The sequence below is a fragment of the Manacus candei genome, unplaced genomic scaffold (genome assembly GCF_025592945.1).
Source record: "Manacus candei isolate 608988 ecotype Guabito, Panama unplaced genomic scaffold, ASM2559294v1 h1tg000057l, whole genome shotgun sequence".
In the NCBI taxonomy this organism is placed as follows: domain Eukaryota; kingdom Metazoa; phylum Chordata; class Aves; order Passeriformes; family Pipridae; genus Manacus; species Manacus candei.
In genome coordinates this window covers 9,799,870-9,816,797 of record NW_026138105.1, presented here as the reverse complement: position 1 = coordinate 9,816,797, position 16,928 = coordinate 9,799,870, and the positions used below count along the sequence as shown (strand labels likewise).

At 42.8% G+C, this 16,928-nt stretch overlaps 1 protein-coding gene across 1 annotated transcript in view; it reads right to left on the bottom strand.

Annotated features, from left to right (window-relative positions):
• The window catches only part of CDH4 (cadherin 4), a 427,411-nt gene that overhangs the window by 93,036 nt on the left and 317,447 nt on the right, over window positions 1-16,928 (bottom strand). The window contains exon 5 of the mRNA XM_051803474.1: window positions 4,801-4,956. Coding sequence (XP_051659434.1) covers window positions 4,801-4,956 — 156 coding nt within the window. The remainder of the gene's footprint in view (window positions 1-4,800; window positions 4,957-16,928) is intronic.

Sequence of the window (16,928 nt, the reverse complement as noted above, 5' to 3'; positions counted from 1 at the left end):
ATGCCAGACACAGGTCACGCACGAGTATTCAAATGGGAGCTGGTGGCTAGCTGAAGAGACAGTTAAGAAACATTTATAAAGTTGGTTTGAGATATTTACATTTTCCCCAAGAGGGAGAACACAACAGGAGTGAAGAAGGAATAAATAAAATCAAATGAAATACCTTGTGAAGGATTCTGAAAAATTAATACAGGTAGCCAGCTAATCTCTAGCTGATGAATCGCTCTGCTGTACACCAGCCAAGGAGCTGGCTCGATATTCTTTAACAAATATTGCTTAAAAGTATGACAATTATTGCTATCATATTCAGCAGCAGCTACCACAGGTCTCTGAGGTTTTCCTACTGACAGTTTCCAGTGTAAATGCAGCTGTTGGCATACAAATGATTCGGTATCATGATTATTGATTACACCGGAGGCTGGTGGTATCTGAAGGTAGTTAGTCAAAGTCAACACAGTGAATCATGTTAAATATGAATATTACTTACACACTAATACTACTAATACAAATATACATTATCAATCAGTGACAGAGCCTTCAAGGAATAAGCATACAATGTCATGCCTAATTTGTGTGCTCTTAATTGTGATTAAAAGTTCCATTTAGAGCATTGTGACACAAATGGCTGGCATTACTCAACATGGTTCAAAATACTGGAATTAGCTCTTGTATCCCCTAATTTCTAGTAAACTTTGTCTCTCGGCATTTAAAACAACTCCTTCTCGGTCTATAACCCACCTGTTCTACTCCAGCCATTTCTGAGGCAGTATTTCATCAGGCTGATGCTGAAGGCGCACACATATGTCTGGGACTGGATTAGGAATTGCTTCAAAGTTTCCCTAGGATGCACATTACTTGAGTATCATAAGCAATGACTACTTAGTGACACGTTTATGTTGATGTCTTTTGAAAACAGAGCTTGAAAAACGTCTTGGAAAACTAACCTACCAATTTTCTATCCCTTGTACTTGCCAGGCCTAACTGCAGCTTAATATGAAACTGGTGTCTGGATCAGAAAAGACATTCAGAGCCACTAATTCTGTCAGCAGCACAAACGGGACTTTGGGAACGCAGTTAAATAAGGCCAAGAGAACTCATGCATATTAAATATTACTACCTGCTGAAACTTATTTGGCATGCAGGGAACATTAGGGGCTGACTGCGAGGGGAGACGCAACACATGCCTGTTGCAGTGAGACAGCACCAACATGGGGGGAATGTGCCCCATGGCTGTGTGTCCCATGGCTGTGTGTCCCGTGGCTGTGTGCCCCATGGCTGTGTGTCCCTTGGCTGTATGTCCCAGGGGTCCATCTCCAGCCACAGGCACTACTGGTGCTGGAGTGGCTCCCACAGCATCACTCAGTGTCACATGAGCAGTTCCCCACCACAGCGTGGTGTTGGTTAAGTGGCTGCAAAGCCCGTTTCATTTTTCTCTGCTCGTGTTTTCAGCTGACTCTGCGTCTGGGATTGTCTGCGAGGTCCCTGGAGAGTTTGTGCTCTGGTCTGTAGTGCAGACAAAAACAGATGAGGCCAAAATACTGCTGAACTTGTGATCACTGGGAGTGCCAGCACACACGGCACCTGGACAGGGGCTGGGAGTCCCAGAGGCACATACATCTCTGCATACATCAAGCTCGGAATGATCCTCCCTAAAAGTTCAAGAATGATGTCAAAAACAGGGGAAGTTCTGCTGCAGAACTCCTGATCTAATTAGAAAAAAATCTGTTTCACCTTAGGGAATGAGGTAGGTTTCATCAGACAAATGGCTTGCTGAATGCGGGGGGAGTTAAAACACTAGTAAGTTAAAAATGGTAGTCCTGAAGCAATACAGATAATTATGCATAAGAAAATATGTGTTGAAAATGTGGGAGTTAATGAAACAGAACTCTTCATATGTAGCCCCACAAACACTTGCAAATTATTGTTCTTTTTTTTTATAATTAGTTTTTAGATTACCTGGGAATGAAAACAGCAAGGACAACACTTGACAGTGATAGAGATGCTGAAAAGCCTTGATTCTGTTCAGGGTTGCAGAAAACCTGAAGCTGTATAAGTGCACCCAGAGTAGGAAGCCTGTATTGGACACAGAGCCCATGAACTGCTGGGTAAGAGGGACCTGGAGTGGTGCCTTGCAGCTCCACTGACATTCTCTACCCCAGCTGAAGAGTTAAGCTACTAATCCAAGCTAAAGGAAACTACAGCACATGTCAAACCAATTTAAAGGTGGCCAAGCTCTACAGTTCAGATCCAAGCCTATACCTCAGTCACTGCTCTTCTAGCACTCACTTCAAGCCTGGCTCCATGTTGTGTTTCCTTTCAGTTAGAGGCTTGGCTATAGAAAGTGGCATAAATTCACTGACTTTTTCAGAACTTCACCAGCCAAGACTTTGGACTGTATCTTCTTTCTGGAAGCTGGACAAATTTTTTCCAGTTTCCAGCACTGTTCACTCCTACTGCAGGTTTCTGCTCTAGTGTTTGGGTCATTGCTTTGTTCGTGGTATATTTATAAATGCTTTGTGAAGAGTTAGTAAACGAACAATAAATCATCATCCACTGCTACCAAGGCTGAAGGATCTAAAGGGCATTTACAGCTACAACTTAAAACACTCTCCATCACCTTCTACTGTTCCACTAACAACGATTTTCTATCACTCACTATTCCTGTCTATAAGGTCTCATAACATACTTATCACTCTCTATAAAATACATTTCCTGTAACCTTCAGAGTGTGAATAAGCTTATTTACATATGGATGTCACTAGTTCAAGGTTTCTGTAAGGAACAGAAAAGGATGGAAATCCTGTGGTATGTGCAAGGCAGACTCATCCCATCACCTTTGACAAGGCGAGAATTCAATTTACTGAATTCACTGTAACTGGTAGGGTCAGTTCATTTTTAGGGGGCACAGGATTTGCTATGATGGAGGACAAAATCTTTTTCACTTTATGTTTTTGACTGAGTGTCTGATCGCAGACTTCACAGCGGCTCCCTCAAAAGTGTTAACTCGTGTATTGTATTATTGACTACACTGATAATAACCTGGCACTGCTGAAACAATATCAACAACGCTGAGATGACACACACTTTATCTCAAATATTCCTTTTTTCAAAACAACCTCTTTTCCTTATTTTCTTAGGCACAACAAACAAAATAATTGTTCTTGTTCACAGAGGATAAAATAAAATAAAATCTTCTTTTACCCAGGGGAAATCTCTTTTTCCACCCAACTAAAGAGGTAATCTATTTTCTTTATCCTTCCACCCCAGTCCAGAAGCTGTGTCAACATGGTTAACTGGATACCTGACAAAGCTGACAGAATGTGGCTCTCCGACGGCGCAGTTCGGAATATGGTGTCAGTGGAAGTGACCTGTACCACTTCACTGACATTAGAGCACCCCTGGAATGGCTATTACGTTGCCAGTAGATGTGGCTAAGGCTGATAGCAATCCATGAAACAACCTTTCACAACCACTCCAGGAGAGAACTAAAGCGTGGAAGCAGAAAATGTTCGAAATTTTGCAGGGCTATCATGCAAGGGGCCACATATTTTCTTTTTTAGCAATCTGTGGGACTGTATCTGCTGTGCAATTATGCTGTGCAACAGAGGGGCTAGGATTTATATCAAAACGTAGCAACCAATTACACTCCAAGCATTCTGCAGGTAGAGCATTTTATGAACTAGGATAGCATGAGGCACCACTTTTGAGTGTAATTAATCTTAATTAATTTCCTCATATTTAATATTAGCCTATCTGCGTATTTAAAAACCTATCTGACACACCCCCATCATATTGCCTGAACATCTCCTAGTGAATTAAAATGAAAAATGACTATAGCAATTATTGCATGTTTAGCTGCAGTAATGATTCTTAAATTAGTAATTTCCCAAGATGTGCTAATGCAGTGACTGGCTTCTCATGGTTTTGGGTGGTTCAGTTTACACATAAATTTGCATGGATTTAACAAGCAGTGCAAAGTTGTGCCCTTTTAAACAAATGACTCTGACTTTATGCCTGAAAAGGACATCAGTGTATCACCACTGTCATAGAATCACAGAATTGTTTAAGTTGGAAAAGCCCTCTAAGATCATTAAGTCCAGCACTGCCAAACCCACTGCTAAACCACGTCCCCAGGTGCCAGATCTACACATCCTTTAAATCCCTCCAGGGATGGGACTCTACCACTGCCCTGGGCAGCCTGTGCCAGGGTTTGACAACCCTTTCCGCAAAGAAATTTTTCCTAATATCCAATCTAACCCTCCCCTGGCACAACTTGAGGCCGTTTCCTCTTGTCCTGTCACTTGTTACCTGGAAGAAGAGAATGTCCCCAACCAGCTAGAACCTCCTTCCAGGTTGCAGAGAGCGAGAAGGTCCCCTCCCCGAGCTTCCTTTTCTCCAGACTGAACACCTCCAGCTCCCTCAGCCACTCCCTATCAAACTTATTCTCTAGACCCCTCCTCAGATCCCTTGCTCTTCCCTGGACATGCTCCAGCCCCTCAATGTTCTTGTGGTGAGCGGTCCAAAACTGAACCCAGCATTGGAGGTGGGGCCTCACCACTGTGAGTACAGGGGGACTGTCACTGCCCTGGTCCTGCTGGCCACAGTATTGCTGATACATCCAGGATGCCATCGGCCTTCTTGGTCACCTGGGCACATGCTGGCTCATGTTCAGCTGCCACCAACCACCACTTTGCATTGGTCTGGCTGATTTAGTGCGTCCCTTCTTGAACCCAGCAATTCTGGTGCAGTTCTGCTCTGAGCTTGTGAGCCCAGACAAAACTCCTGGTGTTTGATGCTTACATGGTAGGAAGCTCTTTCCTCCCTGTCCATCGGGCGTGTCACGTACATCCTGCCAGACACAGGGTCAATGCTGAAGACTTCCATGGGCGGCTGGTCGGCTCCCACTCCAGTGATGCTGTACCTGATATGGATCTCTTTGTCCTTATCGGAACGAATCTGCAGGGAACAACAGAGACAGGAATCCATAAGTTCTGGACAAAAGCCAAATGAACGTTTAAGCAACTTTAAAGAACCGAGCCTGAAAGCTGCACAGATGTAACACCACTGTCAATTCTGACAAGGGAGCTGAATGCCAAAGGTTTGGAGAGAAGCCATGAAAGGTGTATTCCGCATAGTTTCAGTTATTTTACTCCTCTTTTATTCATGATTATTCTCTCTAGAAATCATTGAAATTGTGAATTTTTGACTCACCCAAAATGCACAAAAACCACTGTTTACATATTACTGAAACCACAGTTTCCTTAAAGTGTCCAAATTTTTCAGCCATACCCAAAGTCTCCCAGCCATTAATCACTTCTGAAAATGCTGTCTTCAAGCTCCCACATCATATTCTCAGTCCCTGTGACTGTGCACACAAATACTCCCATGAAATTTGAAGAACAGGGCTGTTTGCTCCCTCTTTGTCCAATTCTGCTAGCTTGACAAGGCCAGGCTGAGAAACCCCAGTGGGATATTACCATTTCATGTGATTATTTGCTGAGGAGAATGATGTTTTGGACATTGTTTCTGAAAGTCCTTCCCTCCCATACCTTGCAAACAACACTGCAAACCAAGTACAGCACAACGAGTTACATGAACCTTGGATACAGAGCCAAGGAAAAAAAGAAGGGAGGTTAATATGTTGTCCTAGCAACCCTGACTATCTCTTTAAAACACAAATTTAATTTTCTGATCAAATGCTGAAAGAAGTTCTTGCAACAGCATGACTATTCCCGAAAGAAAGTGCAAGGTACAAATAAATTACCACCCCCCCACCATCACAAACTGTCTTGGCACTGCAAAAGCGATGTGCATAATTTTTCCCCTAACAGGTCTATGAATACAATGAAGTAGTGGGAAGATAACAGAACCCTAGTAGCTGAGTGCATGTTATCACCTCTGCTATGGCAGCTGCACGCTTGGAGTGTGCTCAGTGGGTGCAGGAGACCCTGCGGCCCCCAAACAGCCCCAGTTTGGGGAGCAAGGGTCCTTTCCCAAGGGAAGAGGAGGCTTTGCTTGTCAGGCAAAGGGATTGAGAAGGGGCTGTGGGCTGCTCTGCACTCCCCCCATATGTGACCTATTGATATTCCTTCCTCTCCTGAGGCAGGAGGCCGACGAGGTGCTGAACGTGTCGGTGCAGAGCAGTATCAGATCCCTGGCTCTGAAACTCTCCTTTGATACCTTTGTCCAGATCATCATCAAGTTTATACACTGTTTTCTTTGTACTGCCTCCACCAAACCATCCGTTCCCGTTAACAGCTAATCATGTCACTTATTACAAGACACTGCCGGGATTGATCCGCGCGGCACCTGCGCTGCTGGAGCTGAAGGTCAGGGAACAGAGACAGTTTCATCTGTCTTTTCTCTGAAGGATTCACTGCTTGTTACACTATTAGAATTGAGGAAAACTGATTGGACTTACACTGGTATAGTCACTTAAAAAAGGGACTGGGAACACTGAAAGTGCCCTCACGATGTCATACGGGTTTTTGTGGGCCTAGTGGGTATTTGCAACAGAGACCCAGGCAGACAGGTATGAATCCAATTTCCATTAGTAAATCTGTGGGTGAAGAAAGGTGTATTAAAATCAAGGTTTGCTTGCACAACTGTGGTTTTAATGATGAAAGCTGACTCCCCAGCTCAATAACTGAAGACCACAGCCCCTACTTTCAGAAGGTCAGCCCTCACCCTGCCAGAGGAAAGGGCTGGAAATCAAACTGGATTCAATGTGTGTGCAAATGCACAGTTCAAGTCAGGGAGTTCAACATCCAACCCACTATGTCCACAGCTGTAGCTTATACTAAGGGATAATCAAGGAAGACACTGCTGGACACCCAGCTTTGAGCCAGAGTGGGGTTCCCACCTTAGAAATTAAAAAGGGTAATGTGGGACACACAGTTGTGTGTCTTCATCAGTGTCTGTCTGCACAGTTCCAAAGAATCCATAACGTAAATTTTTCCTTAACAAAGGTGGAAAAACCTACAACAAACCAACCAAGGTATCTCCACTTTTCCTGCCTTTTTGCTCACTGGAACATGGAAACTGGGAGGGTCTCCCCATTCCCAGCCTGGCTCAACTATGGCTGTACTTGAGCACAAGCACCAAAGAGCTAATCAGTCTCTCCAGAGAACCAAAATGGAAGCAGTTTTAACCCGAATCTCAGAAGAGGAGAGTCTGTTAGTTCTTCATGGACATTTTTCTGCTCTATTTCCTGTTGCATATAGTACCCAGATCCCATTGTGATAGAAGCATTAGAAATGCATAGAGAGAGACAGAAGCAGGGGAAAGGAGCCTGGATTTAAATATTCAGTGCTAAAGGCACTATATTTTATTTTCAGGAAACGCAGATAAACAGAAGCTCTCGAAGAAAGCTATGTATAGTTTAATAAAGTGTACGCTATAGGATGTCCTTGCAGCACTTTTATTAGCATTAATAGGGTCTAAGCTGTCTGTATGTAAATCATTGCAGATCTAGGAGATGGAATATATCATAAGACCCACACGACTTACCAATTATACTGAGAGAAATCCATGAGCTAATTATACTGCATTGAGCAAAACAAAGATAGGGGGAAATATGCTGCAAATATTCAGCAGTGACTCGTTATTTGCTGTTAATTGTGATCATAACACAATGGTCTGCCTGTTACCTGTACTTAAATCCATTTTCAGTAAGAATACAAGGGTGTGAAGTGTGCAGAAAAAAATCATGTAAGAAGTAGCACTTGTCACAGAAAGTTGCAAAGACCATTCACAATGAAGCATAGTACATATTACTACCAGGGAGATATTTATCACACACATGCTTTTTATATTGGAACATATAATTTTAGCACTCTTAATGAGATTTAAAATAAAAAAAGATTTTTCAGTAATCCTTTAACATTTTGACCAAAGGTTTCATTTGCCTAATTCCCAGGGTGTAATTTAGTAAATCTTGTTGAGAAGTTAAGAACATTATCTGAACACAATGTAAGGTTTACTTCTTTTGTTGAAACCATTCCTGGAGCAGTTTACCATAATAATAATAATAAGAATAAAAACTCCTCTATTCCCAAAGAGCTCACTAGATCAGGAGAAAAAAAATTACTGATTGGGGGAATTTACTGGTTCAGAAGGGAGTTTCTTTTTCCCTCATTTATGCCTGGGAAGCGAGAAGAGATCCATATGATAATCTTCTGACTGGAGAACACACACAAGAATTTTCCTTTCATTTATCTCTCCTTTTATAAAGCAGTCAAGAGGTATGCAGGGCTCTGGGTTACAGAACAGATGGCAGAAGGATGGTTTTCCTTAGCTGCATTTATACATTTTTTACTCGAAGAACCCTTGGAGCTTTGAGCTTCTCCACTGCCAGGCATGAGACAACTCTGCATATGATGATGTGAGCAGGATGAATGATGATGGCTGATGACTGTCATAAGGGGAATTTGCTTGTAAAGCAGCTTTTATGCTCTGAAAAACCCCTCCGGGATGGAGCTTGGAGTGGATTGTTACACTGGTGAGGGAAAATGTCCCAGATCAAAAGGCAATTTATGTTGGAAGATGCAATCCCTTGCTCCTACCCTACCTCATGGACACAGGTGGCATTTTCCATGCAGGAAACCTCACCTACTCTGACAGATACAAATGGACCATCTGGGAAATGTGGGATCAGCCACCAAAGCCCCATAGGGAACACGTTGCAGAGCCAGGCACTGCACTGGTGTTGCCAGCCCTCTGCTTGGCTGTGGCCAGCAAGGACAGGGTGGCCTTGCAGCCCAACAGTGAGTGGTTGGAGCTCAAAGCAATGATGCATCATCCAAAACAGAGCATAGGGGCTGCTGTCAATGTTTGCAACTCAGAACCAGAACGCCAAGAGTCTGACTCAGCCCTTGTTTCTATAGACTATTCCCAGAAACAGGAGAAATGGTGTGATTTCACAGATGGGCATTTTCTACCGTGGGTTCTGATATAATAACTAAAATGTGTGAAAATGAACATTGCAACTCCTGAGATAATACGGGGCTAAGCCCTTCTGAGCTGGCTTTTTCCTCTGCAGCAATGCCACATTTAGATAGAAAAGCAGCCTGTGCTTGTGGCACAGGACTGCATCCTGCTTTTACAGATAACATCTTAGGGTTTGTGCATGTCCATTAGGATTTACTGGGCAGCTAAACCATTCTCACTAGTTTTACTGGTGAATGGAATTTCAGGTACCAGATTTTGTTGCTGTTTTTCTCCTGTTGATTCCTGTCCTAGTGCTCTCAGCACTTCCCTTTCTTGCCGAGGGGGTTTGAACTCACAAGCCCTCCCTCTCTCACCTTGGCAGATGACAGAAGCCACCACAGATCCCTGTAATGCTCCCATGCCAGGAGCAGGGGTGATACACTATGGAGAGCTGTGTGGTCAGCAGATTGGAGGGCACCAGTGAGATCATAAATGGAGCATGACATTGCCAGAAAAAGAAGTGTCCCGATGGAGACTGTTTAGATATCAGTAAAGGAAATGCCTGGAGGCCTAGGAAATGGGGTGTGTAAGGAAAAGCTGAACAAACAAGGACAACTGAGTCTACAGAAGAGGTGACTGTAACAACAGTGCTCCTGTACCTAAAAAACTATAGAGAATTTCATGATCTCTACATGATCTGGGTTCTGCCCATCACCATGCAATGGTAATATATGAGTGCCTGGAAATGTATCTGGAGAAAGCAAAGCAGGAAATTTATTCTCTGCTACATTTTCCTTCCACAGAACAAACTAGAAAATAAATTTCCTTTTAAGTTCTTCATCTTGCTCTATAACATATGGAGTCAAGAATGCCCTTCAAAAAACACTTAGTTTCCCAAATCTCCCACAGAATACTATGCAACATTTGCTCTAACATGACCTGGGGATACTTAGACTTGATTTTTCTGTTTTATAAAGCCCATTATAATTATTAATGAACACATAAAATAATGTAAATGATAAGCAGTGTCTTTTATTATTAAGCTCTTAGCTATTTTGCCCATTAAGAAAACCAAATTAAAATAATTGAAGACTATAATCTGTCATGCATTCAAAATGCTCCATAGAAATTCAGACAGGCAAACATATTCAAAGCCTTTAAAAGAGCACACTTAAGAGTCAGTCTAAGCATTCCAGGATTGGCTCATTAATTTTAGTGGAAATATTTTAATTCAACTACTCTTACTGCTTATTGAAATCTTTGCTAAGGACTTACTTATTTATTTTTAACTGAATTTGCAATATGTTTAGGACTCATTTGTATAAAAGTTCTTAACTCTTATTTCACAGTTGTTTTAGAAGCCAGTAAAGAGACACATCTCTAGCCCTGTATTTCCAAACAAATTACTATGTGTTGCTGAAAGAATCACATATGGTTTCAATAAAAAGATGCAGAAGTCAAGCAGACAGAGAAAAATTAATACAAATTTGGAGACCCAGTCAGGTGAAGGTGACATTTATTAACTTCTGTCTCCTTTTATCACACTTGCCAAGGATCCCCAGCTATGTCCCAGAAAGAAATAAAAAAACCCAAACCCCAAAAAACCCAGAAGATCCTCTAAAACATTTCCTTTGTCTTTGGAGAAAAAAGTGTCTTCTGTGCCTTGCAAAGAGCATGTTTGGACATGGCAAGGGTAGCTGCCATGTTTGAATAAAAACAGCAATTACACCAACTCCAACACTGGGTTTAACAGCAGCCTGCCCTGCAAGTCTTCATTCCCTACTGGACAAAATGACTATCAACTGAGCTGAGTTTCCCATGGCAGTGGTGTTTGCAAACAAGGTTAATTGGGAAAGATCTCTACAGGCAAAGAAAGAAGGGATGGAATCACACATTTGTACTTGTGGATTTCTTTTTTCCCTCAACTGGGACTTGTTTCATCTCACAGAAAATTTTCTAAAAACTTTGTATCTGGTCTCAGATAAACAGAAGAGAAGCAAGCCTTTCCAGAGTGAAATCTATTCTCCTGTCTTAAAGGCTTACATCAAATTTCATGGAAGAAGTGATTTTCTCTTTCCACATATTGTAGAGAGAGAACCAAGGACTACACTTAAACCAGATACCCAATTTTCACATGATTGAGATTCACTGTGATTAACACCTTTCTTTTCTGCAGTTACAAACAGCATTTCACCACTATCACTGCCACTGTCCAAGAGCTTAAGTTTCTTCCTCTTCTTTAAAATACAAATCCAAAGCCAAACTATAAAACACTCCCTTTGTCCCAATGGCTGGATCTCTCCTATGTCAGGTTAAATCTTCCTCTGCTCCAGCTGAAATCTGTGCAAACTGACTTATAACATATTTATTTTGATGACAAAAGAGATTACAAGTAGCATGCCAGAAGGATTAAAGTTGTCATTTATGTTATTGATGTAACTGATGATGCAGCCTGCGTTGGAGAAAGAAACAAAACTATAAGATGTTTGAACCCAAAAGAGAAGAACCCCTCCTGCACGCCCAGTTTGTGCTCCACCACCTCCAGAGGAGCCCGTTCCCATTCAGCTCGTCTGCTCCTTACCAGGAGGATTTGCTTCCTCTGCACAGACACTGCAAGTGCTTGGCTAAGGTGCTTCCCCAAATGTTCAGCAGTTGACAGCTTCCAACATTTCACAGGTCCTCTGGCTTCCATGTGGCTCCCCCTGTCCAAGGGCCCCTCTCCAACCCTGCTGCTCCCTTCAGGCCAATTACATCCACATGGACACCCTTCTCTGGAGCCTTCCCTATGCCCATTGGTAGCTTTGATAGTTTTCACTCCTTCTCGCCCTTCCAAGTTTTTTTTAATTGCTTACCAGGATTTTTCTCCTCTACCTGGAAGAAACTGTAACACTGAGCAGATGGAGAACAGCACATGAATCAAGCTCAATAAGGAGCTGGTAATGCAGTGGGAGAGGAGAATTTCTGCCTGTGACACTGGCCAGTAACTGTGTGTGACCCCACACATAAGCACAGGATGAAATTGAACTCGTCACACTCACAGTCTAATTCAAAACTACCATTATTCTGCTTGGATAAAAGCAAAATAACAATCCCTTTGCCTAGGAAACTGAGTTTTGTACGTGATCAGGTGAGATGCTACAAGCACAGAACACCTGGTGTGCAGCAGCACATTCAGGCCAAGGGATCTGCTGCAGCTTAACTTTGCTTTCCTACCTGCTGAAACAGCAAAGAATTTATATTTTAGCATGAGTTTTCCTGACACAACAAGACTGAGGTCTGCAGGGCTCATGGGGCCAGTCTGCTCTCTATGTAATAGTAGCTGGGCCAAAGTTTCTGAGTGGTGACTTGGGACTGCCAGCAGCTCAGATGATGGCAGACCTGCCAGGTCTCTCTTTACCAGTAAAAACACAGTAAATTGCAATTTGTTGCATGGTCTTCATGATTAAATAATTAAGCAATTTTCATTACTCGCTATTATGAAGGTCAAGAAGGCAATGTGTCTGTATCAGGAACAGGCCAATGCTAATGGATCTTCCACAACTAATGGTAATTGATATGGTACAGCAATTTCTAAAGCAGTATGTGCCTTTCTTTGGGCCTTTTGCAGCCAGTTCAGTTTTTAAGAACTCCACTGTGGAAAGGCTTCAGACAGTAGCAAGGTGAGAGACAGGGAGGAAAGTGTCTCTGATGGGAAGAGAAGATTACAGTGGATCAGCAGAACACCCCCACGTGACCAATGCCTTATCACTGCCAGAACATTGATAGCAGAAGCAACAAAACTCATTTTTACTACTCTTTCCCTTATCTCTCTTACAAGAGAGCAGATTCTTCATTGCAGTGACTGAAGGCATCCCAGTGGAGCTGATGTGCTGCTATCAGGTGAATTTTGGCCCTGAAGAACTGAGGCTCGTTCATACTGTGCAAGATGCAAGCGGCTGATACCGACTGGCTGGGATTTGAACCAGACACACAAGCCCTCCTCTGCTGTAGAGGATGCTCCACGACAAAAGGTGAAAGGAAATACCTCTGAGAGTTCAAAACACACTGCTCTTATTCCTGTGCCAGAGGAGTCGTGACAGGCAAGAGATCATCCTTCATAATCTATTTATGAAGGGCTACACACACTGTTTCTTTGCCCAGGGTACCATCCTGCAGCACCTTCCTGCAGCTGACCCCACAGCTGCCTGTGATGGCTACGCCTAAATGAAGGCAAAGCCAAGAAAAATAAATCAGGGCAGTGGGAATTTGTCCTCATTTCTTTTTGAAGTGTATCTGTCCTGAAGCCTTATGTCATTACATCGTATCTGCCACAAAACCAGCCTGGAAAAGAGAATCCAGCACCTTTCTGGGTAGAACTGAGCAGGAAACCTGAATGCCCAGTGAAGAAGATAAACAAGGGTAGCAACTATTGACCTACACAGGAGTAATCTGACCACTGTAACTAATGATCAAGGCCCTCAGCTGGTATAAATCAGAGTAGACTCACTGGCTTCAAACAGAGGCATGCTAATTTATTTCAGCTAAAAATCCGGCCTGTGGCACTTAAAAATTTAGCTGCACAGCAGAAGAACAAGTGAAGAATGATCTTCCTACAATGACACACAACAACTTAACACAAGCAGCAGTACCCCCGTAGGACAGTGAGCTCAGAAACAGGGAACAAGCATTCAGTGGAGAACAAACACACTGGTGTCCTCAGGAAGGGAGTTTTACACAGAATGAAGGGGTATAATTGGTCTTAGTATGACCTTTGCTTTTGTAGTGAGCTCTGGCTTTTCCAGTCATATACAGACATGCATTGAACTCGCAATGGCATGATGCCTACAGATATTGTGGACAAGTGATGCTGTGACATGATTGTGAATGCTGGTCTCAGCATAAAATAAAGCTTTTGGACCTGTCTGCAAATAGCTAACAATAGGAAACAACAAAACCCTCCAGTGTGTCTATTTTGGAGAACAAAATCTGCTGAGGCTCATGTTTGAGACACTACTTTGGGATGCTTGCAGAGCAGGATTTAAAGCTCTGCAGCTCTCGAAGTCTCTCTAAAAAGTTTAATTATAGGAAAAGCAAACTCTTTTGTTTGCTCTGTAGGGTGGATTACACAGCACAGTGTATAGAGAAGTTATTTCAGTGGTCAGTAAAGGGAAACACCAACATGAGGAGGCAGGAAATGAAGTTCTTGTTATGCACTAAAGGAGCGATGCCAATGGGCATCAGTGCCAGTCTAGACTCAGTGATCTGTAAGGGTCCCTTCCACCTTGAGACAGTCTATGATTCCGTGATTTATGGCCCACTCAACAAAGCCAGTGTGACATGACTTTGGTCCTGGTGCCTCGTGCATTAGGGACAGGAGATTGCCTGCATGGAAATTTCAAACCTGTCTGAACTCTGCTCCTTTGGAACGAATTCACAGGGCTGAATTTCTGGCAACTTTTTCGTTGACTCTGTTTCTGTGTGGGTTTGATCTAAGACCCCTGCTTGCTTTGACTTGAATTCATGTTAGACTTATTCATATGACTTATTGATGCACTTCCCATGCACACACTTTTAATGCAAGAGGCAGACAGGCCAGCTTGAGGACATGGTGCCACAGATTTAAAAAAAAAAGAAAAAAAAGCAATAATTTCTGAGATGTTATAAAGCCTCCTCATATTTCAATTCCATTCATGGCACATTCTGTTTTTGGATTTAACCCTCCAAAGCCAGTAACAGCCCTCAAGGGTCCCAAACACAAGCTTCCCACCCTCCCAAAACCCCAATAACAATAACTGTATTTGCATCATCCTCCTAACAAGGGTGGTGGGGTCCAGTCTGGTCTAGGATGCTAATTCCCAACTGCCTTTTTAATTGCAAATACTCTGATAGACATATTGAACTTCTTGTTTAGTTTTTTTTCCAGCATTATTAATTGATAATTTAATTTCTGATCTGGTGAATTACACGCAATTCCTTCACCATCAGTGAAATGACAAGTTTAGAGCAGAATAGTTTAGGTAAGCAGATTGTCAGTGCTTATGGCTGTAAGACATAATTATGTACAGCCAACTGTGTAACGCGCTTGAAAAAATTATAAGCCTAGGCACAGAAATTAAAATTATTTCAAGATGAAGTTGTACAAATACAGCTGCAAAAAGCTGCAAAATCCTATTAATTTATTCCAACTGTAGTGGGTAGTGCAGGGGGGATCCAGCCCCCGTCACCCTGCCAAAAGAAGTTTTAACTCCAAAACCCAGCAAATAAAGGGCTGGATGCTTAAATCTAAAACATGGCTCCAGAAGACTATTTCAGCTATTATTTATGTACTCATAAACTTCTGGGCATCAGCTGGGAACTTGGTATGATGACTCCTCAGCATCAGGGCAAACATTAAATGCTGAATTACCATATGTCAGCTTAGGGTAGTTAATAATTCTACTGCATCTTGGACAACTTGAAGGCTTTTCTGAAATTGCTGTCAAATAGAATCTTTCCTTCAATCAATAAAGCAGCACGATGAAATACACTATTTGTGGTGTCGAAAAGACTAGATTAGCAAAATATTGTAAATGCAACTGGCAGGGACAACAAACTGTATCTCTTAACCAGAGACGTCCAATAAGCACATCGACACTTTCAGTGAGGTGACCCACATGAGGGAAAGGCACGTGTCTGTACATCACACACCTGTTTCTCTGTTACCCACACTTCTGGTTTGCCACCAAAGCCCTCCCAACCCCTGAGCTGTGCATTATCTGTGGATCTAACAGGCAGCAGGTAATTACGGGAGCGATGTTTGTTCTACACCGCTGGGTCCATCAGTCGCAGCCAGAGGAGTGAAATAGAGAAGGACTGCGAGCATGGGGAACCTGTCCGACCTGCTGCTTGTTTTCCAAGCTGTGTAATAGAGATATCCCTGGCAATGCTGAGGGTGAGGACCAGCAGCAGTCTCTAGGAACAGCCAAATCAGGTAGGAAATGCAGAAATCTGCACACTGGGCTTCACTTAGAGGGAGGGGTACTACCAACTTGAGATCGCACTTCTGCTGCTACTTTTACTCTCAGTCAAGCACAGTTACAACAAACACACACTACTACAGCAAGTAAAACAGATTGGAAGAAATGCTATTTCCTCTGTGCATTTGACAGCATCAATGACACATTTACAGATACTCAACACTAGCAAATCAGGACCAGATCCCCAGTGCAACTGTGCTCCTGCCAAAGCACCTGAAACCTAAGTCAAATTATTCCTAGGGTTTCCTGCACATCTTACTATGGATACACAGAATATCTGGTCCTGGCTTTCCACAGTCCAGCCACAGGACACTGCAGCTTTTATGTGAGCCCTGGAAGAGATTTTTCCATAACACCAACTGAAAGCAAAGGTGTTGCACTGCAGATGGCTTTGCTGTGCAGCTCCCAGCCTGCTCCTCGCTGCCATGAGCAGCCCTCCAGGAACAGAGCTGGGAAACCCTGCTCCAGTTTCTTTTTTTTAAGCACAAATGAAACCTGAGCTCTTACAACATCTTTGTGTTTGTCGTGCTCTTTGTTCTCTCCCCTATATTCACTGTCATGTCAGATTTTATAGTTCAATTGTGAGTCAGAAATACGCTCTCTGGGTCTTACAGATCCATCCCATGCAGCACACACGCCTTCCCAAAGCCTCATTGGAGACTGCTGACAGTAAGAGTGGAGCTGAAACATAGTGGTCCCCAACAACCTTTAAAACCATCAGCAGTGAGTAAATGAAAACCATTTTTTATAGCACATTTTTTGAGCATTTTGATTTTTGGTAATTCAGGTCACTCCATCCGATGTTCCGTCACTGATAGATTTAGTTGTAGTGGTTGTTCTTAGGCTGCAGGGCCCTGAGAAAGTGATGTGAAAGTTGGTGGTGGCAGGAAATTGCCTTCATAATACTCTCAATTTAAAAAAAGTTGATAATGACGCAGGGAATGGGTCCTGTGGGAAAGTGTGAGGCTTGAAAATAATCCACCAGCGAAAGAATTGTGAACTGCT